Source organism: Trichechus manatus, unplaced genomic scaffold (genome assembly GCF_000243295.1).
Source record: "Trichechus manatus latirostris isolate Lorelei unplaced genomic scaffold, TriManLat1.0 scaffold00088, whole genome shotgun sequence".
Classification (NCBI taxonomy): domain Eukaryota; kingdom Metazoa; phylum Chordata; class Mammalia; order Sirenia; family Trichechidae; genus Trichechus; species Trichechus manatus.
The window spans coordinates 6,043,204-6,067,427 of NW_004444024.1; the positions used below are offsets into that span (position 1 = coordinate 6,043,204).

The 24,224-nt window shown below is 38.5% G+C and overlaps 1 protein-coding gene across 3 annotated transcripts; it reads right to left on the bottom strand.

Moving 5' to 3' along the window:
* Window positions 1-22: 22 nt before the first annotated feature.
* THAP12 (THAP domain containing 12) lies at window positions 23-23,994 on the bottom strand. 3 transcript variants are annotated; one of them, XM_023736572.1, is made up of 6 exons: window positions 23,766-23,994; window positions 16,799-16,919; window positions 12,535-12,642; window positions 8,669-8,705; window positions 2,185-4,089; window positions 23-752 (listed from the first exon to the last, which is right to left on the bottom strand). In XM_023736572.1, exons 1-6 carry the CDS (start codon window positions 23,852-23,854, stop codon window positions 697-699), a joined length of 2,316 nt encoding a protein of 771 aa, XP_023592340.1. In that variant the 5' UTR covers window positions 23,855-23,994; the 3' UTR covers window positions 23-696. The 3 variants fall into 3 exon arrangements, with proteins under 3 accessions (XP_023592340.1, XP_023592341.1, XP_004382037.1); XM_023736573.1 differs by lacking the exon at window positions 23,766-23,994 and adding an exon at window positions 17,589-17,712 and having other exon boundaries at window positions 24-752; XM_004381980.3 differs by lacking the exon at window positions 23-752 and having other exon boundaries at window positions 1,258-4,089.
* Between the last annotated feature and the right edge of the window lie 230 nt (window positions 23,995-24,224).

Sequence of the window (24,224 nt, forward strand, 5' to 3'; positions counted from 1 at the left end):
ACTATAGGTTCTGATTCAGTATATCTGGGGTGGAAATACAAATTCTCAGCAGGGGGTTGAACCAGACTGAACTGGTTCAAAACCCTGCTTTTAACAAATTAGAGTTTTTAATCTTTCAATAGACTCCCAAATTAACTTAGAGAGAATATACAGAGTTATAAAAACAAACACTGGGCACCTTAAAAGCTTAACTAATGTTTGTCGCATGAATGTTTTTGGATACACTACTGTGGTAGACTGAAAACAGGGCCATATTTTGCTGCTTTTCCAATCAAGAAGAAGAGTCTATTTCCTCTTACAACTTGCTTTGACCAAAAGAATGTGGTGGAAGTGACATTCTGTGAGTTCTTGAGCCTAGGCTTTGAAGCTACTGCCTTTGCCTTCTTGAGCACCATGCCATAAGCACAGGATGAAAGACCACATGGAGAGACCCAGCCCTCAGCCAACCTGCCAGTTGAGTGCAGCTGCACAAGAGAGCCCCGCCAACCCACAAAACAGTGAAAAATGATCAATTGTTTAAGTCACTAAGTTTTAGGATGTTGTTAAGCAGCAATACGTAACTGGTAAGTTATCTAACCCTCATAGCACAATCACAAGGCAGGTTTTATAGTTAAGGAAACATACCCATGTTAAGTAATTTGCCAAGGTCACACCACTCTTAATTGTCCTAAGAACTGGATGCAGTTATTTGAAAGGTCATTTCTGTGTCTCCTTCACTGTCATTCTGCCATCACGAACCAGCTCAGTTCTTTCTGCCAAGGACAGAGGCACCTCCTTAGAGATCTGGCTATAAGATAAACCCTGTTATCTTTTTTATAACCTGCACGGATAATGTGTCCCAGTTTGACACATCTGCTGGGTTTGCCCATGGCAGGGAAATGCACTGTAGCTAAAGATCCAGCATACTAGCAAATGTACCCCATTCTGCTTTCTGAAACTCGAATGACACTAACTGTACCCAACGTAATTCAGTGACAACTTTGCAATTATGTTCATTCATTTACATTTTAGCCAGCAACAATGCAAACTCTGACAATTTACATCAGGGGTCATACAGTAGGTAATATAAAAATTGTCAGTTGAAGAAACCTTACATATAATGCCTCAATTGTCTTTTTTTTATACTCCAAGTAGCAAAACACATACAAAAAAAAAAAAATTAAGAACCCATCTTCAAGAGTTGTGAAGTTGATAAATATTTTTGAGACTTTACCATAAGAATCTGTTCTGTCCCCACCAAAAACAATATACCTCGACTTTAAACAAAATTCACATTTTATTTAGATTGAAATAAACTGTACAAAATTGATCTTCTTCACCAAAAATAACAGTAATATTTTCTGTATTATTCCTAGATAAACCACAAAACACTTATTTTTGTAGGTTTTCCAGGTTTTGCTTATAAATCAAGATGAGGCAGTAGATGTAGTCATGGAAAAGACAGAAGACAACAGATGTATCAGTTGTTAGTGTCCATGGCCTCAGATTCTGTCTTAACCATGAAACAGAAGTGTTCAACATATACCTGCCAAAAAGTCTATGAAGGTGTAGGCTCAACAAAGGAATGTAAACAGCAGCAAACAGATGTGGAACAATGGTAAGCTCTTCCATTCGAACTTTAACTGTAACTTGTTCCTTTAGGTTCATTTGATAAAGACATGTTTGGCTAGCTCAGTTTGTCTCACTCTGGTAATTCCCTTCACTGTCCATTACAGATTTTTTACAACATACTTAAAACTCCCACTAGTCAAAGATCAGTCTTGAGATTCATTGTAACATTTTATAAAATATATTCCTTCTTCCCACACCTCCTCAAAATTTATTTCTTAAAAGGACTGTAACTCAATACCTGCCTGATTAATTAGATCCACAGTGATGATGTTATGTCTAAAATGACTTAACTAAAACAACTCCAGAGTGCCACAAGAGAGATCACACAGAAACAAAACGTGGCACTTTAACTGCTATCTTCTGGAAGAACAGATACATCTTTAAAGCATGACAGTTCAAAAGAGGGGCCATTTAAATAGGTAGATTATCAATGGCTAATAATCAGAGGCCTATAGGCAAAGATATTCAGTGATTAAGTGGCCTATATATGCCTTACAGCTTTTCCTCCAAATATCAAATAGAAAACCTATTTTAAAACAGTCTCTTAGGTATTTTCAGTAGTTTCTGAATTACCTGTAGGAAGCTCCGACTTAGTCGTATAGAGTTTGATATATGTGTCCACCATTAAATCCAGATCATGTTTTATATCAAAATTTATGTTAAGCAAAGCCAAGTTACTTGACCTTTGGTCTGTCAAAGTGTTTCTCAGATATGCTCTGAGACGCTTTCGTCCATTTTCATAGCGCTCATTGGCAACCTTCATCACAGGAAGTATACACAGGACCTTCAGCAATGCATAAACATTAGGAAAGAACTTGATGTCAGGCAGATGGAGGGCTTCATAAATGGTGGATGGAAGCTCTATATCTTTTCCTCTGTGTTTCCACTTAATTCTCCAACAATGAAGCTCAGCTGACAGTGTGTCAGGATTGGGTAAGTCACTTCTGTACATGTCAGCGTGGTGTTCCTCTGACGTATTGAATTTGAGCTGTCCCATGACAGAGGGTACCAGAGATAAGCATTTAAGAGCTTTGAGGTGCTGTTCTGAGAATATATCTTTAAGTTCTTGAATAATGTGCTCCACTGTTGGGACACTTAGGGTTTCTTTGTAGTAACTCTCAGAGGTTAGCTGAGAATCCACGTTACCTTGCTGAGCTCTGCGGAATTTCCCAGGGAGTTTCATTTGAATATCAAGTTTGGTTGCCAAATTTGTGGCTTCCTCAAACCAAAATTCATGATAAACTTCAATATTTTCCATCACTTCATTTAGTGAATGCAGCACTGCAGTCAAGCTGCTTGCTGCAAAGAAGACATCAGAGGTTTGACCCTGGAGATTTTTCCCAAAGGCTCTTGTAAAAGATAGAACGTTTTTAAGAACAACAATGGTAACAATGAAATCAAAATCTGTTACTGCACTACAGAGTACAAATGCTCCGCCAGCTATACAGTTATTCCATCTAATATTTGTGTCATTATTTATACCATCTAAACATAAAACAAGTGCTTGTAAGAGGTCTACTAAAATTTCAAAAGCATCATGCCTGCCCGTCCATTGAGAATGGCAAATTTCCTTTAGTTCATTACCCCTTTCTTCATTGTTCTGAAAAAGGACAGAAATTACACTGTCAAGTTCTAAAAGCAGTTGCGGTGATCGATGGAAAAAAGAACAAACTTCTTCAATCGTTCCCAATGCAACAGATACTCCCATAACAGGTACTGATTTTGCCAACCACATATTTAAGGCACAGGAAGAACAGAGTGTGTAGATGGCTTGAGGATATTTCTCTAGAAGTCTAGAAGCAACAACTTTCATCTTGGAAGAAAATCCACTGGACACAATGTAAGCCTGGCCACGACAGTACTCCATGTTTAGCCCCCATTTCTCAGTTATCGTAGTGTGAAATTTCACAGCCAAAATTTCTGCATCAGCTTCGTAAGGCAAGAAGCCCACAAATTCTTCTCTTAGGTTATGAGATTCATCAACAAATCTCACCAACACAGGCAGGTGCTCTTCCCCTGCTATGTCTACCACATCGTCGGTGATAATGGAAAAGAAGTGTGAGTCTCTCACTTCTCTGAGAGTTTCTTCCCGAATGCAGCTCTCGCAGATCTCTAGCATCTGCTTCTGCTGTGTTTTTGAACAGAACAGTGTGTTAACTGCTGTTGTCTCAAAGCGTTTTCTCAGAACCTCTTCACCAGAATTTATGCGGCATTCCAGCAGAGCCTGAAAGTTATCAGGAGTAAAGAGACCTTCTGGGATTTCTTCAGCCTCATGTCCATCCAGAGGTATGTTTTGCTTTCCCATAAGAATCAAAATTTCAAATAAAGATTTTAGGTATTCTTTGTTTTCCTTCTCTTCGAGGGTTAAAGGTAAAATGTCTTCATCCTGTTCTTCACCTCCTTCTTCTGCATTGAGGTTCTGAGCATTGCTGTTGTTTGTTTCTTTATGTTTTTGTTCCTGTTCAGAAGTTTCATCAACTGGAAAAGAAAGAATTAACTTTAGAAACAGGCTCGAGAGCAATGAAACAAAACAAAACACAATTTATTTTTGATTAATTAAATATTTAAAATCCACAAACTCATTCATTCAACATTTACTGGGCACCTACTCATTCAGAAACTTGGATACAGACATTAAAATAAGACATGCATCACTGTTTTCAGATCAACACAATCCTAATGAATAAAACCAGTTCCAGGTGCTCCTTAATGCTCACTAACCTACTAGACCAGTGGTTCTCCAGGTGTGGTCCCCACACCGGCAGCATCAGCTCCACTTGGCAAATTCTTGGGCCCACCCAGACCTGCTAAATCGAAAACCCTGGGAGTGGGGCCCAACAAGAGGTAGCTGAACGAGCCTTCCAGGTGATTCTAATGTGAGCTAAAGATTAAGAACCACTGGAATAGAGTAACAATTCAATTGACTGCCTTGAATTTAGGTTTTCCTTCCTGGTCCTTTTAATGGTACAGTATCAAATAAATAGCCCTTGTGTTAAAAAAAAAAAAAAAGACACACTGTAGTGGGGAGACAAAAACTGTAAACAGATATATTTTAATAGTACATGCAAATGCTGTTATAAGATAGAAACAATTTCTTGTAAGACTTAACAACAAGGCATTTCATATATCATACAGAGTAATAATAGACAGTCCATGCCCTCAGAAAAGGAAGGGCTAGGGAACTACTATTTATTGAGGCACTGTACTAGGCTTTTTATATGCATCACATTAGTCTTTCTCCAGGCAGGTGGCATCAACCCCATTTGATGAGGACAGTAAATAACTTGCCCAAGGTCACAGATGCAGTTAGAAGGATGGAGGTGAAATTTAAATCCAAGCTTGTTTGGCTCCAGGGTCCAGGCTATTTCTATCAAACCATTAAGCCACAGTTTTACAGGAGAGATGAGACAGCTATACACACCAATATAATATAGGTTCATGTAACTTTTAGGGCTGAAATATGAGAAATCTTAGCCTTTTTTTAATCTTTGGATGGGAAAACTGCAAGGTTGTGTCCTGCCCAGTCATACAGGACTAGCATCCAAATCTGAGGAATCACAGTTAGAACTTAGTTCTTAGAACATAGAGATTTGAGAGGGCCACCAACAGTTGTGCAGTATCACGGTGAGGGAAAACAAAATTCAGAACAAAGAAGTTGCACTTCTCATGACAAGGATAAGGACACGGACAAAGAGGGCACTTCAGACGGCAGGAGGAATTCCAGCAAAAGCACCAAGGTGAAACAGGGAAGCAGGCTGTCCAGGTACAAAGCGAAACCTAGTCTGACATGCCTGTGTAAACCATGCTTCCAGCCATCTCAGGGACTCTCAGATCTTCTGCAGGTTTCAGCAAGGTCAGGGAGCATCCTTCTCCAGCCCCTCCCCAACTCAGATGGCACTGTTATTCATCATATATTTGTTGTTGTTGTTACTTGCTGTTGAGCCAATTCTGACTCATGGAGACCCCATGTGGGCAAAGTAGAACTGCTCCATAGGATTTGAAGGCTGTGACCTTCTGAAAGCAGACAGCTAGACCTGTCTTCCAAGTGGTGCCTCTGAGTGGGTTCGAACCACGAATCTTTTGACTAGTACAGTCACACGCTGCATAATCTCTGTTCGGGCAAAACTGAATCGCATCTATGTCCATGATCCCCAGGTTACGAACGTCAGACCTGTGTATAACCTATATACAAACCAATCCCTGTAAAGTCTATTATATTAAAAATCTGAGGTACATACAATGGTTCATAATAACAAATGTGCTACTTTGCGATGTGCATCAAAACATTGTTACTATTACTGTGGTAAAGATGTTTTAATGTATCTGGAAGTATTTCTTTAATTTTTTTAAGCATAGAAAGGTATACTATATACTATGTTGTTGCTGTTAGGTGCTGTTGAGTTGTTGAGTCAGTTCTGACTCATAGTGACCCTATGTACAACAGAACGAAACACTGCCTGGTCCTGCACCATCCTCATGATTGTTATTATGCTTGAGCTCACTGTTGCAGCCACTGTGTCAATCCATCTCACTGAGGGTCTTCCTCTTTTCCATTGATCCTCTACTTTACCAAGCATGATGTCCTTCTCCAGGGACTGATCCCTCCTGATAACATGTCCAAAGTATGTGAGGCATAGTCTTGCCATCTTTGCTTCTAGGGAGCTATCTGCCTGTAGTTCTTCCAAGACAGATTTGTTTGAACCAATCTATATACTATATACGAAGACAAACATTGACTAACTGATGTTAGATACAAATTGTACCTTAACTGTTCCAACTTACGTACAAATTGGACTTCAAGAGAGATTTAGGAACAGAACTCATTCGTAATCCAGGGACTGCCCGTATATAATATGTTCACACAACTTTTAAATCACATAAGGTCCTATTTCACAGAACATATTGTGGACGTTAAGCAATGTGTGACTGTAGTCAAGAGTGCTTAACCATTTGTGCCACCCAGGAACTCCTTATTCGTCATATATAGTATATGACTAAATTTCTTATAGTCATATACTACATAGCAGTGGTTCTCAACTTGGAAAGATTTTGCTCCCCAGGGGGCATTTGGCAATGTCTAGAAACATGTTTGGTTGTCACAGCTGTATGTGGGGAGGTGCTACTGACATTTGGTGGGTGGTGGTGGTGTTGTTAGGTGCCGTCAAGTCAGTTCCAACTCATAGCGACCCTATGCACCACAGAATGAAACACTGCCCGGTCCTGCGCCATGCCCACAATCATTGTTATGCTTGAGCCCACTGCTGCAGCCACTGTGTCAATCCATCTTGTTGAGGGTCTTCCTCTTTTTTGCTGACCCTGTATTTTACCAAGCAAGATGTCCCTTCCCAGGGACTGATCCCTCTTGACAACATGTCCAAAGTATGTAAGACGTAGTCTTGCCATCCTTCCTTCTAAGGAGCATTCTGGTTGTACTTCTTCCAAGACATCTGGTGGGTAGAGGCCAGGAATGCTGCTAAGCATCCTACAATGCACAAGACTGCCCCCACAACAAAATATTATCCAGTCCAAAATGTCCAAGGTGCTGAGGTTAAGAATCCTTCTATGAAACTTTGGGATAAAGTTTTGAAGAAAGGGTCTGGCTGCTTAAAATAAAAGTAATTTGAAAAAAAGCTGTGGTAGAAAAATAGCAGAAGAAAAGTTCTGGCCATCTTGTATAAGGCCCTGAAGGCCAAGCTGAGAAATCTGTTCTTAATTTATCAGGGTTTGTGGCTTGCGGAGCCTCTGAAGAATTAATTGCAGTCTCATATGTACAGCACTTAAGCATGTGCTTGGCCTGGTGAGCATTCAGTCAGCAGTAGCTTTTTTCTAAGTTTGTAAGAGGAGTCCTCTCTTTAGGTCTAGTCAGGGGTGAGATGTCTATCATGAGCATACAGGTTTTTACAAGCCAGAAAAGGAGGTTATCCTGGATGCCTGCCAGCCTGCCTCTCTCTCCCTCTCGTCTATTACTTCTCCATTTCCAATCAAAAAGAATTAATTGTTGTTTTTATTTTTTCAAAAAGGTGCTCATAATAGAAAAGCCAGTAAGTATAAAGTGAAAAGTAACTCTCTCTCCTCTTGGGCATCCTTCCATATGTGAGACTTATAAGTTTCTTGAGTTCCCTGAATCCATCCCCTCATCTCCATTCTCACTACCATTGTCTTAACTCAAGGTCTTTCAACTCTTGTTTGGTGTGCTACCTGTTCTCCCTTGCCTCCAGTGTTATGTTTTCTAATTCAACCCAGAATGCTTTATGTAACATGAAAATCAGGTCCATGTCATTACCTATTTACAAACCCCTCAAGGGTTTTCTATTGCCATCAGCCCATAGCCCTGTAAGTTTTGGCCCCTGTAGTCCCCTCCAGGCTGCTCATTTTCTAACCATCATGAACTATCAGAAGCTCCAATAACATAGAAATGTTTAAAATTCCGTAAAGGAGGAAAATAATAATATCTACCTCAGGGTTACTGTGAGAATTAAATAAACTGATATAAGTAAAGCACTTAGAATAATGACTTGGCACACAGTAAGCATCATAAAAGGTTATGTTAATAATAACAATGGCAGCAGCAGGAAGAGGATGAGTAATATAGTAACTGACAAGAACAAAAACAACTACTAGCCCCCATCCTTTAGTGACACAACTCAGGCATCAGCACCTGCAAGAAGTGCTCAGTGCCCCAGAGCACTTACTTCTTTAACATTTCACCAAGGACACAAATTAGGTGGAGAGAGATTCTGTTCCTGCCCTTACTGTTGCCCTTCTTTCCCTACACTGGGACACTCTGCCTGTGTGCCTGCCACACTGAGAGCACCTGGAAGAGAGAGGGAGGAGTCATTTGTGAGGCCTGGACTTGGCAAAGTATATGGCATAGTGGCAGTCAATAAAGACAAGTGAACTGAGACTTTAATCTGACAGACCACAGGACAAAACCTACCACACTCTCACATCCATTCTTAAGGTGGGTTTTGGACATAAAACATATTTATTTGTCCTTACCAGATCAAGGCCTTTTTAAAAGGCATTCAGAAGTTCAGCCATTAACATTATCACTTACTTTTTTTCTGTTTCAGTGTCCTGATTTCATCTTCACTCTAAATGACAAGAAAAAGAAAAAAAAACAAATCATCTTTGAGAAAACTGATCTCTTGAATATTATCTTAGGCTCACAAATAGAAAGCATATTTTAAGCCAAATTTAATTCTTCTAAGACTATAAATTCTTTACATGGAATACCTTCCTCAAACAAACAGATGACAGGAAAACCAGAACAATAATTTGCTAACGACTCCAAGGTTAAAAGAAAGTCCTAGAGGGGAAGAATACATCGTTTAACTTATTTTATACCTAAATTATCATATCTTCGGGTAACAAGTATTTACTGGCTAATAAAAGGCATGAAAGTACACCATGGCACTTGGGGTCAAACTCAAGAGGACACAAATCACTCCCCTGCCCCATCTAACCCTAGAGATGCCACATAAGAAGAAGGCTGCTGGATCCCAGAATCGAACACAAAAGCTATGAGAAATCCCTGTGAAGCAGACGGTCATAGAGTGCCAGTATGGAAGAGAAATGACAGCTTAGAGTAGGAGAGAACAAGTGGCACAAACGGGTAAACTGAAGAAATTTCCAGCTGTGTCCTTTTCCCTCCTTCCAATCTTGTACAATGTTTAGGTCACGGCCTGCCCCATTACTATTCTGTGGTAGGAAAGTAGCAGTGCCAGTGCCAGCTGGAGACAGCAAGGTACCTGCTGGGCAGTACTGGGCATGGTGTTGACAATAAGAAACATCAGCAAGCTGGCCAACCCAGAATACTCCCTCCTTATCCTGTGAGCTGCACAATTACAACAAGGGATCGTAGATCTGGAAAAGAGTGTGACTTCTGTGAGGTGTGTGAGGCTCCCTGAAAGGCAGGGTACAGGGAAATGACAGCTACAGGACAGGAAGTGGTTGAGCCTTTTACCGCTGGTACACATTACTGGGAAAGAAAGCTGATGTGGAAGAATGTTGTATAAGTGTCAGCATTCATCTATAAGGAGTTTTGGTAAAACAGAGATAAACAAATCAAGGGTAAGAAATAAAAACTGGGGATTTCTCAGAACTTAAGATGTAAGTCCTCAAAATGAAAGGACTTGTAAAATGCTAAACAGGCTGGATAAGAAAAAACTCACATCTAGGTATAGTTAAGTGAAATTAAAAATGTTGAAAATGAAGAGACAATTCTAAAAGCTTTGTGGGAGAAAAAGCAGTTCACCTAAAAAGGAACAACAATCAATCTGGCATCAGAATTCAACAGCAACGATGGATGCAAAAAAAACCAGAAAGAATCAACATCATATATACTACCCATACCCTCTATGAATCATCAGACATTTGAAATAAAAAATACAAAATATCTTAAAAAATAAATCCAAGTCTGGAAACTAAAAACAAAAATAATCCTACATTAAAGAAATAGGAGAATTACAAAATACTTAGAGCTGAACAATGAAAGTGGTACATGTTTAGAATTATGGGATGTAGCTGAAACAGACTTACGAGATATTTACAGCTGTGAATACACATAAATATGAGCTAAACATTTAAGAAGCTACAAAAAAAGCCAAAAAGTAAATCCTCCAAATCAAGAAACCAGCAAAACAGCTCACAAGTATAGCAATCACTGGAAAACTAAATACTAGTTCTTCGGAAAGACAATTAAATTAATTTTAGGAGCAGAAAAAGTCACACATTTGAAAATCCTAGATGAAGTTCATAAACTTTTAAAAACATATAAAACACAAGAAGAAAGAGAAAACCAATAAAGACACTGAAATGGCAATCAAAATCTTCCCACATCCACCCCAAGCCCTATAGCCTTGATGGTTTTACCAAGTTTACCTAACTTTCAAGAACAGATAGTGTCTATCTTACACAATTTTGTTTTAAAAAGGACAGCTACCCAACTCACTTTATTAGGCTAACAGAACCTTAATATCATAACTAGATAAGTAGAGTACATGAAAAGAAAATTATAGGTCAATTCACCTATAGTTACGAACGCAAAATCCTAAATAAAATACTGACCAACTGAATACAATAGTATATAAAAAATAGATATCTTGCAAACAGTTAGGATTCAGAGAAATGCAAAGATGGTCCAACATCAGAAAATCCATCGATGTAATTCAACAGATTAAAGAATGAAAAAAAAATGTAAACTTTTCTACTCAGTAGATGTAATAAAAGCATTTGATAAGTTCAACAAGTTATAATAAAAACTGAATACCAGGACTAAAAGGGAATTTCCTTACCTTGATAAAAGCTATCTAACAATACCCACAGCAATGAAACAAGGCACATTTGTCAGCTGTGACATTACTGGGACTGTGGAACACAGTACTAGGGATCTTGACTAAACAGTAAGACAGGCAACAGAAAAAATGAAAGGACAGGAAGAAGAGACAAAAATATATCTATATTTATAGATATAACCGGCTACCTAGAAAACTCAGTTGACGATTAAGAAAAAAAGTTTTTTCAAAACTGCTGGAAACAATCTCAACCAGAATTGGCCTATAATCTATACCAACAAGAACCATAACGTACTTAGGAAGTAATCTAAGGAAGAATGTATGCATTCTCTATTAAAGAACAGCAACAAAAACCCTGAAAAATTTTCATATTTTTGACTCACTGCACTCCTAAAACTAATAGGCTTTTCAAAGAACCAGTATTTAGTTTTGTTACTTGTTAGCAACTTTGTTTCTTCCATTCATGGGTAGGACAAATTAATATTGTAAAGATGTCAATTCAAAGCAGTTACAATGAAAATCCCTACCGAATTTCTAGGGAAACTACAAAAATGATTCTCAAATTCATATGGAAGAATAAAGGTCCACAAATAGCTAATTTTGAAAAAGAAGAGTTAAGAAATCACCCGATTTGAAAGTAAGATGTATTATAAAACCATGGTAATAAAACATGTGGTACAGTGAACAGACAAGTAATCAACGGAACAGAACAGAAACAGCCTTGCACATATGTCAGCTTGGTACAAGACAGAGGTGGCATCTTATACCAGTGGGAAAAGGATGGATGAATTAACAGACTCATGTTAGGAGAACTGATTGTCTACAAGGAGAAAAATAAAGTCAGATCTTACTGGGGACCATACATATAAACTCCTAAATATGAAAGACAAAAATAGAACAACATGAGAAAAATTAGATAAATGTTATCTTTAAAAAGTGCACAGCAGGTGAACTGAAATGTTATATATTAAATACACTAAATTGGATACCAATAGGGAGGAGAATGGGAACAGTAATAGTGGATGAACAAGGCAAAAAAAAAAAAAAAGGGCCGTGCCAATGATGAGGATGACAGAAAGCCATGAACTGAGGAGTCTGAGTAATTTAAGTTTGTACACCTAAGGTCAACAAAAAACAGGTACGTTTCAACCTGGAGGCTATCAATATAAATACATGTACACATGATACAATACAGAGAGATTTAAAAGCTTTTTCTAAACCTTGTCAGTACTTAGTGGTGACAGAATGCTTATCTCTCAAACTATCCCCCATGTCTCTTAACTTTCATGCTTTCCCTTTATCACTTTGTGCTGAATTCTGGAAGCATACCTCAACTCTACTTTCCTTACTCCAGAAGAAAAAGTAGCATCCCAGGAAGGGAATAAACCAGTGGCCTTTAATTAACAGCACTCTTTGGCCCAAATAAATTTGAGGGAGATTTTTGCATTTAAATACTAAAACAAACTAATCATATCCAGGCTACTTTAACAATAACCAAAGCATTCATTTCCCATAACACTACCTTTGAAATACAGAATAACCTGGATCAATTTTACTATAAATGCACCCATTATTTGATTTCATAGTATTGTGGGGTAAGGGTGAGCTAAAAGCACGTAGACATTACCAATTCTTTTATTCGTTTTCTGTGTCTGCTATGTGGATTGTTCAGATGACTGGTTAGATCAAATATCGTTGGTATAGCATTATCTCGAAGAACTGTCCTATAAGGACTCTGAAAAAGAAAAGTATTAGTAAGTAAGAAATGATCCCTAAGAATGTATTACATATAAATCAAACTCCACGTGAATGATTTCCCTAGCCCTCTTTCAACCCCAGCTCTAAAATGTAGAGACTTGCAGAATTTGATGATGTCAAGTCATGTCAGTCTGTTATTTCTAAATATTTTTTGCATTTGCTCTCCTGGCAATCTTGCTATTATAAATCAAGGATCTGAACTGATGGTAGGCATAAAAAAAAAATGTATTTGTATTTTGTATATATATATATTTCTAATTCAGCCTCCCAGCTATTTTTATCTGTTCTGTCCTTCCGTGAGTTCATCAAATCTACAGCAGGCACAAAAGTCCCCCAAATGATCTACCCTCTTGTATGTTCTATACTAATGCTTCCCTCTTTTACCTGTGCTGTTCATTCTACTTTTGCTAATATTACTGAGAAGCATCAAGGCACAGTGAAAAAAATATTAGACTGGGACCCAGGATACTCAGGAACTAGTCCAAACTCTACCAGTGACTCACTATGAGACCCTGGCAAAATTATTTTCCCTTTTTGGACCTCGGTTTCACATTCTGAATAACCCTGAACTAGATCACCATTTCCTAAAATGAAATTATTCACATACTAATGATCATAATGCTTGCCATTTCAGTTATACCACCATCTGTACTTTTAGATAATCCACTCACTTTTTTAGTTAACATTGTCTTAAGCAATGTTAATGATTTGGTAGGCTAGTTATATTTTTAACACGTATTACAGAACTTCTTAAAATAAAAATTGATTCATGTGCCACCTGAAATCATCTCTCATACCAGAAGTGATATACACAATCACATTTCTGCGAACAGTAAAGGAGGTATTTCTAAATTCTCTTCCAGTTCTAATGATCTTATCTTTGAAGGATGATCATTCTCTACCTAATCCAATCTGGCTAGGAGCTTATGCATACTTAGTTGGTGACAGTCTTCCACAGCCAGTCCAGAGGAGGCCAGGTAGGGACAAGAAGTTTATTAAGAAAGAGAGAAACAGTTGGATAACTGCTACTACATTCCTCCGAGCTAGTCCAAAGAAGCAGTTCCTTTAATTTCTTCCTCAATTTTCAATGATTAAAGACAAAGAACACTTCATTTAAAGAAGTCTTCTTAGGAAGCAGTGATTATTTCAAAACTATTAAAGCATGTTCAAAGACTATGCCAAACAAGAATAATAACTCCTAAATTTTTTCACCTGGGGAAGGGAGATTTGGAAGATACAAAGGGAAAATATCTAAATATTGTTGTCAGTTGCCATTAAGTCAATTTTGACTCATGGCAATTCCAAGTATGCAGAGTAGAACTGCTCCATAGCGTTTTCAAGGCTGTGACCTTTCAGAAGCAGATCACCAGGCCTGTCTTCCAAGGCACCTCTGGATGGGTTCAAACTGCCAATCTTTTGGCTAGTTGTCGAGTGCTTAACCACGTGCCCCACCAAGGGACCCCAAATATCTAAACAGAACACACTATCTTTGAGCTTTATTTACAAATAATAAATTAATTTGGCTAACCAGGACACATTTTCTTGGGTTTACCAAAAGAGTTGTTAAACACAATTGGGAAGAATTTCTATTTAGAGTCAGTATTTTCCAGTTGAATTTCATGCCTCAAACAAAACACAAAGAAGAAAATCTGATTTTTTTTTTAAATCGTGCTTTAGGTGAAAGTTTACAGAACAAATTAGTTTGTCATTAAACAATTAATACACACATTGTTTTGTGACATTGGTTGCCAACCCCGCAACGTGTCAACACTCTTTCCTTCTTGACCTTGGTTTCCCCATTTCCACTCGTCCAGCTTTCCTGTCCCCTTCTGCCTTCTCGTCTTTGTCCCTGGGCTGGTGTGCCCATTTAGTCTCATATACATGGTTGAACTACATGTGTTATTGTTTGTTTTATAGGCCTGTCTAAACTTTAGCTGAAGGGTGAACATCAGGAGCGACTTTAGTACTGAGTTAAAAGGGTGTCTGCGAGCCATACTCTCCGGATTTCTCCAGTCTCTGTCAGACCAGTAAGTCTGATCTTTTTTTGTGAGTCTGAATTTTGTTCTGTATTTTTCTCCAGCTCTGTCCAGGACCCTCTATTGTGATCCCTGGAAAATCTGATTTCTTAATGACACTCAGCTTCTAGAACTGGGCCAATGATCTTGAGTCTACTGGGAAGTCTGAATCAGGGACTGATCAGAGACACACTCATTGAAGGGAATAAAAACTATCATACCCAAAGCTTCTGATCCTTCCCACTGTACAAATGTCTCAAAAATAAGCAAACACACACAGTTAACTCTTGATGTTCTCTCAACTATTAAAAAGGAGAAGGATAAAACATTCTAATGAATTTTAAAAATTCAAATCAAATTAATTTGCTATTTGCAAATAAGGCTCAAAGATATTACAGACCAGAAAATAGAATATATAAATGAAAAACATTCGATTTTTTTAATAAATATTTACTTATAAGTAGCACATAAAAAAAGCTATCTTCAACTGATATGAATGATAATTTTAACTCAGTATCAAGATTTAATCATTAATTGCTGAATTCAGGTTTAAACATACAGCTCAAAATGATCTTACTCTAGCATCAAAAATAATGAAGTATTTGGCTTTGGTTTAACTAGTCATGAATGGTTACTGATGAGATCTTAAACACCAAACAAGTGAAGTGAAAACACTTTTCAACATTTGGATATAGCTATCAAATAAACCAGGTTTTAATAGCAGCACCGTCTTCTACATGTGTAGAAAGAACATTTTCTCACATTTGGATTCATTTATTCAAGACTGAAGAATCACTTGGAAATTGAAAAAAAAAAATCAAAAATACCTCATCTTTCTGTTCTATGCTCTGCCTAAACAAGAATATGAGTGAACTATATTTTAAATTTCTCACATTAATCTGGTTGAAATTATCTAATTAAGAGAGCATACTTATTACTAAGATACAAATGTAAAAATGCATATGGCTTGTGTATTTAAAATATAATTTGGGATATTTTTACTTAATCTCAAGAGCATAAAAGTAGCTTGCCTTTTGAACATATGAAATCTCTTATTTTGGTTGATCATTATTCCCTTTTAACAAAGCAAGGCAAAAATATCCCTCAAATATTTGTGATTAAATCGTTGAACCGGAATTGGCTCACCTCCCAGTGACTTCACAAGTATCTGCTTCAATTAATTTTGAGAAATAAAATAACCCAATCATTCTTTAGTTTTCTGATGCCTCTGCAAAATGTATCTGAAAAAAATATCAAAATAAATTGCTGCATAACATATACTATAGTGTACCTCTACAAATCAAGTTTATGTCTATCCCAACATCTGAGATGATACATATTCCTAAACAAGAATATACAATTTGTTTAACAAAAATGTCTGCCTCATTATTAAAGTGTTGCAAGTCTGCTTCATTTTATTCAAATCTGCCCTATTTGTGCCTTTTATGAATCATAGCAATAACAGAATCACAGAGGATTAAAAATTTTAGACACCTCAGAAATTATCTGGTCTAATGGCCTCATGAGAAACGGGGGCCCAGAGAAGGGAAGTGACTTGGTCAAGTTCACACAGTTAGCAGGAGTCATGCTGAGAAACCCATGTTTTGATGTAAAATTATAAATGGAAAATTTTTTTACATTACCTATATGGTTTGTTCCCTGTTGTAGTATCTACCGCATAAAAATTAAGGGTTGGTTCTAACATTAAATATTAAAAAAAAATACAAAAAAAAAAGAAAACAAAGACCTTCAGATAAAGATTTCACTCATAAAAAAGATCTAGAGAAACTACTCCAAATAAGAACACCAAATTTACCTTAAATAAATTTACACTTTTATAATCTAAAATTTTCTGAAGGCTACATAAGAAGTTTAAAATTGATTACTTCTGGTGAGTAGGAATGGGGTATCAGGAACAAGGAGGTAAAAAAAAATCAGGTTTTTAAGCACAAAATAGATACTATTCAGCTCAAATTTGTCTTCTTAAAAAAAAATGTGGCAGGATATAGGAATACCTTCCAACATTAACAGATAAATATTTACATTTCCACTGGATACTGAGTGAGCAAGTGAGAGAGAAAGACGAGAAAAGACAAACGAAGCTCTCCTATTACTTACAGTTCTACATATCATAGAGGTCTCAAAGTGTTTGGCACATAACCGATAATGTTTATTAAGCTGATCAGGTGTTTTATCTTCTAAGTCGGCTCTCCTACAATTCTCCACCCACTTCTGGCATCTACAAATAAAACCAAAATACAATCATGGAATATGAGCATTTTAGCATTCAGTTTGAAGGCAAATACATATTATGAACAACGGGTCTCTGCCCCCTGTCCCCCAAGAACATAACAATTTGGAGAAGCTGATTAATAACAAAATCAGAGTTGGAAGAGAACTTAGAAACCATTTAGCACAAACCATTCAATTACAGACAAGGTTAAGTAGTAAATTGCTTGGTATTAGGTACGAAACCAGCAGCAAAACCAGAACTTAAACCTGAATTTTCCAACTCCCAGGACATTCTATCAAAAGGACCCAATTATTGGCAGTACAAGCAAAAAGTTGCACAACCATGGGACCAATGGCCTAATATTCCTTTCAGAATTTCAACTTAAATAAGCATATGAAAGAATGCTGTCATTGTAGAAAATTAGTAAGTGCATGTTTTATACAAACTATGAGTTTTTTATAGGAGGATGAAGGTTGTATTCGTTTGCCTTATTATCAACATGATTTATGATCTACAATTATATTCACAGACTAGACTGCAAGCTCCACGAATGCTACATAATCTAGAATATGGTAGGTGTTGAAGATATACAGGCAACAAGACAAAGTCCATGCCCTCTTGGTGCTTACATACTTGCAGGAAAACTAATAATAATACTGCTCACTAAGCACTTACTATGAGCCACTGTTCTAAGTCTTTTCCACGTTGTTGTTGGGTGCCACTGAGTCAATTCCAATTCATAGCGACCTCATGTGACCGAGTAGAACTGCCTCATAGGGTTTTCTTGGCTGTAATCTTTACGGAAGCAGATCACCAGGCCTTTATCCCATGGGGCCGCTGGGTGGGTTCGAACTGCCAACCTTTCAGTTAGCAGCCAAATGCTTAACCACTGCGCCACCAGGGCTCCTTTCAATTCTTTCCATAGGTGGGTACTATTATTATCCTCCTTTTGCACATGAAGAAACCAAGGTATGGAAATGTTAAGTAATTTGCTAAAGGTCAGAACCAGATCTTTTCCTCACTCCTCAAGTTTCTAAGAATAGAAGTCCTGCCATGGATAAAGAGTGTCACAAATCTGAAAACATTCATTTTATAATTACATCATAGTATATTTTCTTATGTCTTAACATTACTGTCCACCCCTACACACACCACCCCGATAACAGTCTCTCCTCTTAAATATGTAAAACCATAATAAAATGTCATGAGTTTCAAACCTAAACTAAAACCACACCCAAACTGTACAGCATTTCATTTGATCAAGAAACATTACTGAACGCAGTAATGAAGTAATGATGCCTAAGATGTATATATTTTAATCATATTTTTACACAGTTTTGCATTATAGTTATAAATATCTCATGCTTCAATATCCAAAAATTTAGTATAAAATCTGTCTATAAAATACCTTGCCATGCTGTTGCAGTTAAGTTTGTTTTTTAATTCTTATATCTCTTGGAGACCTTCCACACAGAACACTGTACAGCATCTCTGAACCAAGCTAAAATAGTTTTCTGATACCAATAGCAACTCAGAGTCAAACAATCAAGAATTGATTGGGCAGAGAGCCCAATTCTTAAAACTACACTTATGACTTCCATATCAAATACTTAGGAATAAATCTAGCGAAATACATGTAAGACCTCTACTAAAAAAGAGAGAGAGAGATACTTAAATAAACTGAGAGATATATAAGTTCATGGATTGGAATTCCAGTTCTAAAGATATCAATTCCCCCCAAATTGATTTACTGATTCAATATAATCACAATCCCAAGAAGTCCTTTTTGTGTGTCAGTCCATGTCTGTGTCTGTGTGTGTGAGTGAGGAAGAGACAGACAGAAAGAGAGAGATGGATGGCAAGATGATTCTAAAACTTTTTATATGGAAATTCAAAGGACCAAGAATCGCCAAGCCAACCTTGAGGGGAAAAAAAAAAGTTGGGAAGACAGGTCAATGGAACAAAATAAAGAGTTATGGCTACTGAAGACAAAGGTAGCATTGACCAACAATGTAGATTTGTTTCAATAAATGCTGCTGGGTCAGTTGGATATCCATAAAAAATAAATAAATATTGACACAAAAATATACAAATATAAATTCCAAGTGGATTATAGATCTAAATATGAAACACAAAACATTAAAACTTCAAAAAGACAAGACTATCTTCATGACCTTGGAGTAAATAAAGATTCCTTAAAGAGAGCAAGAGAAAGCACCAACTCTAGAGGAAATGATGAATAAATCAGACTAAAGTTAATAACTTTTCTTCATTAATAGACACCATTTGAAAATGAAACAGCAATACACAAAAATGTAAGAAGATATTTGCTATGCATATATCAACAATGGACTCATATCGAAAATATATACAAAGGACTGCTACAAATAAATCAGACAACTCTACATAAAAACGGGCAAGAGACTTGAACAGGTACTTTACACAAAAAGGTTATCTGAATGGCCAATACACAGATTAAAAAAAAAAAAAAAAAGCTCAATCTCATTAGTCATCAGGAAAATAGTAATTAAAACTACAAGATATTACTACATACCCACAAGATGACTATACTGTAAAAGAGACAATACCAACGGTTGGGGAGAAGGTGAAACAACTCTGTCCATAAACAGTAGAAAGGATAAATTGTGGTATATTCATTCAACAGAATACTGCTTGGCAATGGGAATGAGTGAACTACCTACGGTCTCATAAACAATGTTGAGCTAAAGAAGCCAGAAATACACACTGTGTGATTCCTTTTATATTAAGTTCAAGAACAGGCAAAACTCATCTGTAGTGATTATGCAGAAAAGAGTTAACACAGTAATCTCTCCTTAAAAAGGTCTGCTTGTAAGGTTTGGCTCTTGGCTGGCGTCTGGGATCCTGGTTGGTAAAAAGTTCCCTACGCTGATATAAAACTTTCCCTAACTGATAAGAATGGCTCACTGTGCCTAGACTGTTTGTGCAAACAATATGATTTATGCTGAACACCTGCCCTCCTTCTAGGAGATTGGAATTTTAGTATGTGCTAGGCAGAGAACAGCCTATGTGAACAGCCCCCAGTAAAAACTTTAGGCACTGAATCTCTAATGGGCTTCACTGGGCAAACACATGGCACACACATTGCTGCATTTTCAGTGCTGGGGAAGAGTGGACTCTGTGTGATCCCTCATCAAAGGGAGAGTATAAGTAAGCCTGCACATGGATCCTCCAGGCTCTGCCTGTCTTCTTCCCTTATGATCCAGATGTGTATCCTTACTATATCACTGTAATAAATCTTAGCCATGAATACAACCATATGCTGAGTCTTGAGAGTTCCCTAGTGAGTCTCTCGATATGGGGGTGATCTTGGGGACCCCTGACACAGTGGACACCTTTGGAGAGGGGTAACAACTGGGAGTAAGCACAAAGGAGACTTCTAAGGTGCTGGTAATGTGCTATATCTTAAACATTACTTGGGTATGTTCACTTTGTAAAAACTCATCAAGCTCTAGACTACCATTTTTGCACTTTTCTTTATGTATGCTACATATCACTAAAAAAGCTTCCCCCCAACTCTACTGCCCAACCTCCCCCCGCTCAAAAAAAAACAACTATGGTGTGTGAAGTCAGACAGTGGCTGCCATTGGGGAGAGTGGGATAATGAATGGGAGGGCCATGGAGGGAGTCTGGGATGCTGTTTTTAAAAATCTGGGTGGGTTTCACAGACATGTCACTGAAAATTCAACAAGGTGTACACTTATAATTTGTGATCTTGTGTGTATATGTTTTATCTCAGTAAGTTATAAAAATCATATGTAACCACAATAGTCTTTATATATACATGCATGTGTTTATACTTATATAAGTACATACATATTCATGGCATTATTTCTCAAATTTTTATCAATTTCTCTTTCAAATTTTTTACCTCTCCCAGCTCTGTCATTGCTCTGTTCCCTGTACTCCAGATGTTGGGGTCTTTTCCTTAGTAGAATGGAAATGACTCCCTGAATCCATTTACTTTTCTCCATCACTAATACCTTGGTCCAAGTTACCAGTATTTTTCACTGGGTCTACCTGTAATCTCTTCCAAAGTGGTCTCTTGTTTTTCTCTAATCCCTTCTTCACACTGTAGAGTGAATGTTTAAAAAAGCCATTCTTTGCTTAATTAAAACCCTTTAGTAGCTTCTCATTACTCTTAGGATAAAGAACCAACTCCTCACATGTCTTATGAGACCCTGTACAATCTGGACCTCATCTACCTTTCCATCTTCATATCACTTCCACTCTCTCTTTACCACCTCACATGCCTTCCTTCAGTTTCTTGACAGCATTGTGCCCAATTCTATCATAGGGCCTTTTCCCCATGCTGTTTATTCAGTCTGAGATACTCTTCTTGTGTATTTTCTCACTTCCTTTGCATCGTTAACTCCAACTCAGCCTTCAGATCCTAGTTCAAATGTCATTTCTTGGGAGAAACTTTTCCTGATTCATGTGTATTTATGTGTATACAGACACATATACATCCAGGTAGGTAAGACTCCTCTCTACCTCTCTGTAAATGGTCTCTGAACACCCTATATTTACCCTAATGAATTATTCCCATCAGTATAAGTATGCTCTAGTACCTCCCATCTCAAAAACTCCGTTGGCCCTGATCATAGAAAACTAGTTAGAGAGTCCATTTTCAGTGTATCCACTTCCTTATCTCACATCCTCTCCTTACTCAATTCCAAGGAAGCTTTTGCTCTGTTCTTCTTCACTGAAACTGCTCAAGATTACTACTGGCTTCCATTCTGCCAAATCCAATGATCACTTTTCTGTCCTTAATGGCCTTTTGAGCACAATTCAACCTTACTCAGTGACCACTTTTTTTTTTTTTTAAATGTTTCCTTCAATGGCCACCTACTACTGCATTTCTAAAAATGTATTCCAAGGAACATTAGTCAAAGAATTGTTTCATTAAAAAAAGTGTTCCATGGTCAAATAAGTCTGGATACATTACATATTATATCCTACTTGGGGTTTTAGATATTCCTGTGGGACCTGGGACAAGTTACTCATCCTTTCTTTGCCTGCTTTGGTCATCTGCAAAGCAGGGTCTACCCCAAAATTTATTGAGTTAAATAAAATTATATACACAAAATACCTGGAACAGTGTCTGGCACATAGTATATGTTATATAAAAAGTATTATAATTAACAGCATTGTTTGGAAGATTAAATGAGATGATATGAAAGCACTTTAAGATCATATTTCACAGCAAGGATTATCGAACTTTATAGTCTCAGGACCCCTTTACAAGCTTAAATTACTGAAGACCCCAAAGAGCTTTTATTTATGTGGGTTTTACCTATCAATATTATATTAAAAATTAAAACAGAAATTTTAAAAATATTAATTCACCAAAAATACAATTCCATTACATGTTAGTATAAATATTTTAATTAAAAATACTTACATTTTTTCCAAAACAAACAAAATACATTTAGTGAGAAGAATGGCACTGTTTTCCATTTTAAAAAACCTCTTTAATATCTGGTTAAATAGAGGAGAGAGTCTCACATCTGCGTCTTCATTTAATCTGTTAACATATGTTGTTTGGTTGAAGTATATGAAGAAAATCTGGCTTCACACTGATATGCAGTTGAGCAGGCTATTAAAATACTCCTCCCTTTTCCATATAATTGTGGGATGTTCTTCTCTGATACTATACCAAAACTCTACAAGCAGTAGTTTCTTAGATTAATTGCAATATGGAATCTAAAGCAAAATCAATGAGCTTTTTAATACTCTGTTACATTAAACTCCATCCACGCATGTCTTTGTAAAACCATGTATTAGTCATTTGGAAAATACTGGTTCTGATTATTTGTCTACTTCCCCCCTCCAGAATGTAATCTCTTTGAGGGCAGGGACTATGTCCGATTTGTTCATCTGTAGCCCACCCTCCTCAGAACAATGTTCATCACATAGTAGGCCTTCAATTAATATTTGTTGAACTAATAAATAGTATGCTACATTACAATTGCTTGTTTATACTATCTCCCCTACTGGACTGTGAGCTTCCTGCAGGCAGTGGCACTGCCTCATTCACCTCTGAATTCCCAGTCCTAACATCAGTGCTCCGCATATAGCAGTCCACAGATTTTAAATGAATGAATCAACAAGAGAGCCCTATGAAATAACCTCAGCCTTTCAAACACATTCCCTACATGATCACTCTCTAAATATAAGTCAGAGTGTGTGGGTTTCCCCAAGGAAGAGGTTTCGATACCAATTCCCATGTACTCGGGCGTAAAGCCCTGTCATCCCCCTAACAACCCAGTGAGATAATGTAACGGTCAGAGCCAGAATTTAACCGTGCTTTGACAAGTCCGGAGAAAGGAGTAGTTCTGACTTGACTTGAGATCAAAGTAGGTGGCTGGACTCCAAACAGAAACACTGTCCAGGGGGTGGTGGCAAGGAGAGGGGAGGGCCCCGGCGACCGCAACCATAGTCTAAGGCCCTCTTTTGACAGCTGAGGTAACTATAAAGCCCAGAGAGGAAAAACGACTTGCCCGAGGTCACACAGCAAGTTAACCAGGGAGACAGCCATGTTATCCCGACTCCGCACGCCGCCCCAGATGCCTCTTACTTCGGGTGGTGCCCTCCACGCCGAACCCCCGCTGGCGCACGTGCTCCAAGGTCCGGGGCGCCCGCCTGCCCTCTGCTTACGGCCGGTTCCCTATCTGGGTCCAAGGCTGGGGGTCGACGCCGGTGCACCGACCTCCTACGCCTCCCTCAGCCCGCAGCCTGCCCCAGGCCAGCGGCTGGCAGCGAGCGCCGCGGAGGCGGGCCAGCACTGCCAGCTCTGCGCCCGCCGCTTACCTGGCTGGATCCCGCGGGAACCTGAAGAAGGCCAAGTCGGACTGCGTGCTCTTCCGCGTGCAGTTGGGGGCAGCGCAGAAGTTCGGCATCGTAGCCCGCCCGCCGGCCGGCCCAGCTCTCCCCTCCCCGTCTCCTCAGGGCAGCCCGCCCGCCCGTCGGGGCCGGGGAGGGGAGCCAGGCCGGCCGGCCGGCTCGGTAGGGCCGGCGCGCCGAGGGAAGGGGCGGGCGGACGAGAAGCCGCGAGGGGCAGGAGGGGCGCCGCGGTCCGAGGCCGGGCTGGAGACGCGGCTCCACAGTGCTGTGAGCGGCCGGGAGGATTTACCGCCGCCGCCGCCGCTGGTGCACCTCCCGCCCGCCCGGGACGCTGCCGCCTCCTTCCCACAATGCACCCTGGCGCCCGGGGGTGCCCTCTCTTCCCTCAGCCTTCCTTCCCCGCCCCCTCCTTTCCGCCGACTTCTC

What these genes read in the sequence shown, in the direction of transcription:
- THAP12 (XM_023736572.1), bottom strand. Translation starts at nt 23,854, where the DNA reads ATGCCGAACTTCTGCGCTGCCCCCAACTGCACGCGGAAGAGCACGCAG. An exon ending in CCTCTATGATATGTAGAACT is followed by an intron (nt 12,643 to 16,798) that starts GTAAGTAATAGG and finishes TTTCTTTTTCAG; the next exon opens with AGTCCTTATAGGACAGTTCT. An exon ending in GAAAACGAATAAAAGAATTG is followed by an intron (nt 8,706 to 12,534) that starts GTAATGTCTACG and finishes CTTGTCATTTAG; the next exon opens with AGTGAAGATGAAATCAGGAC.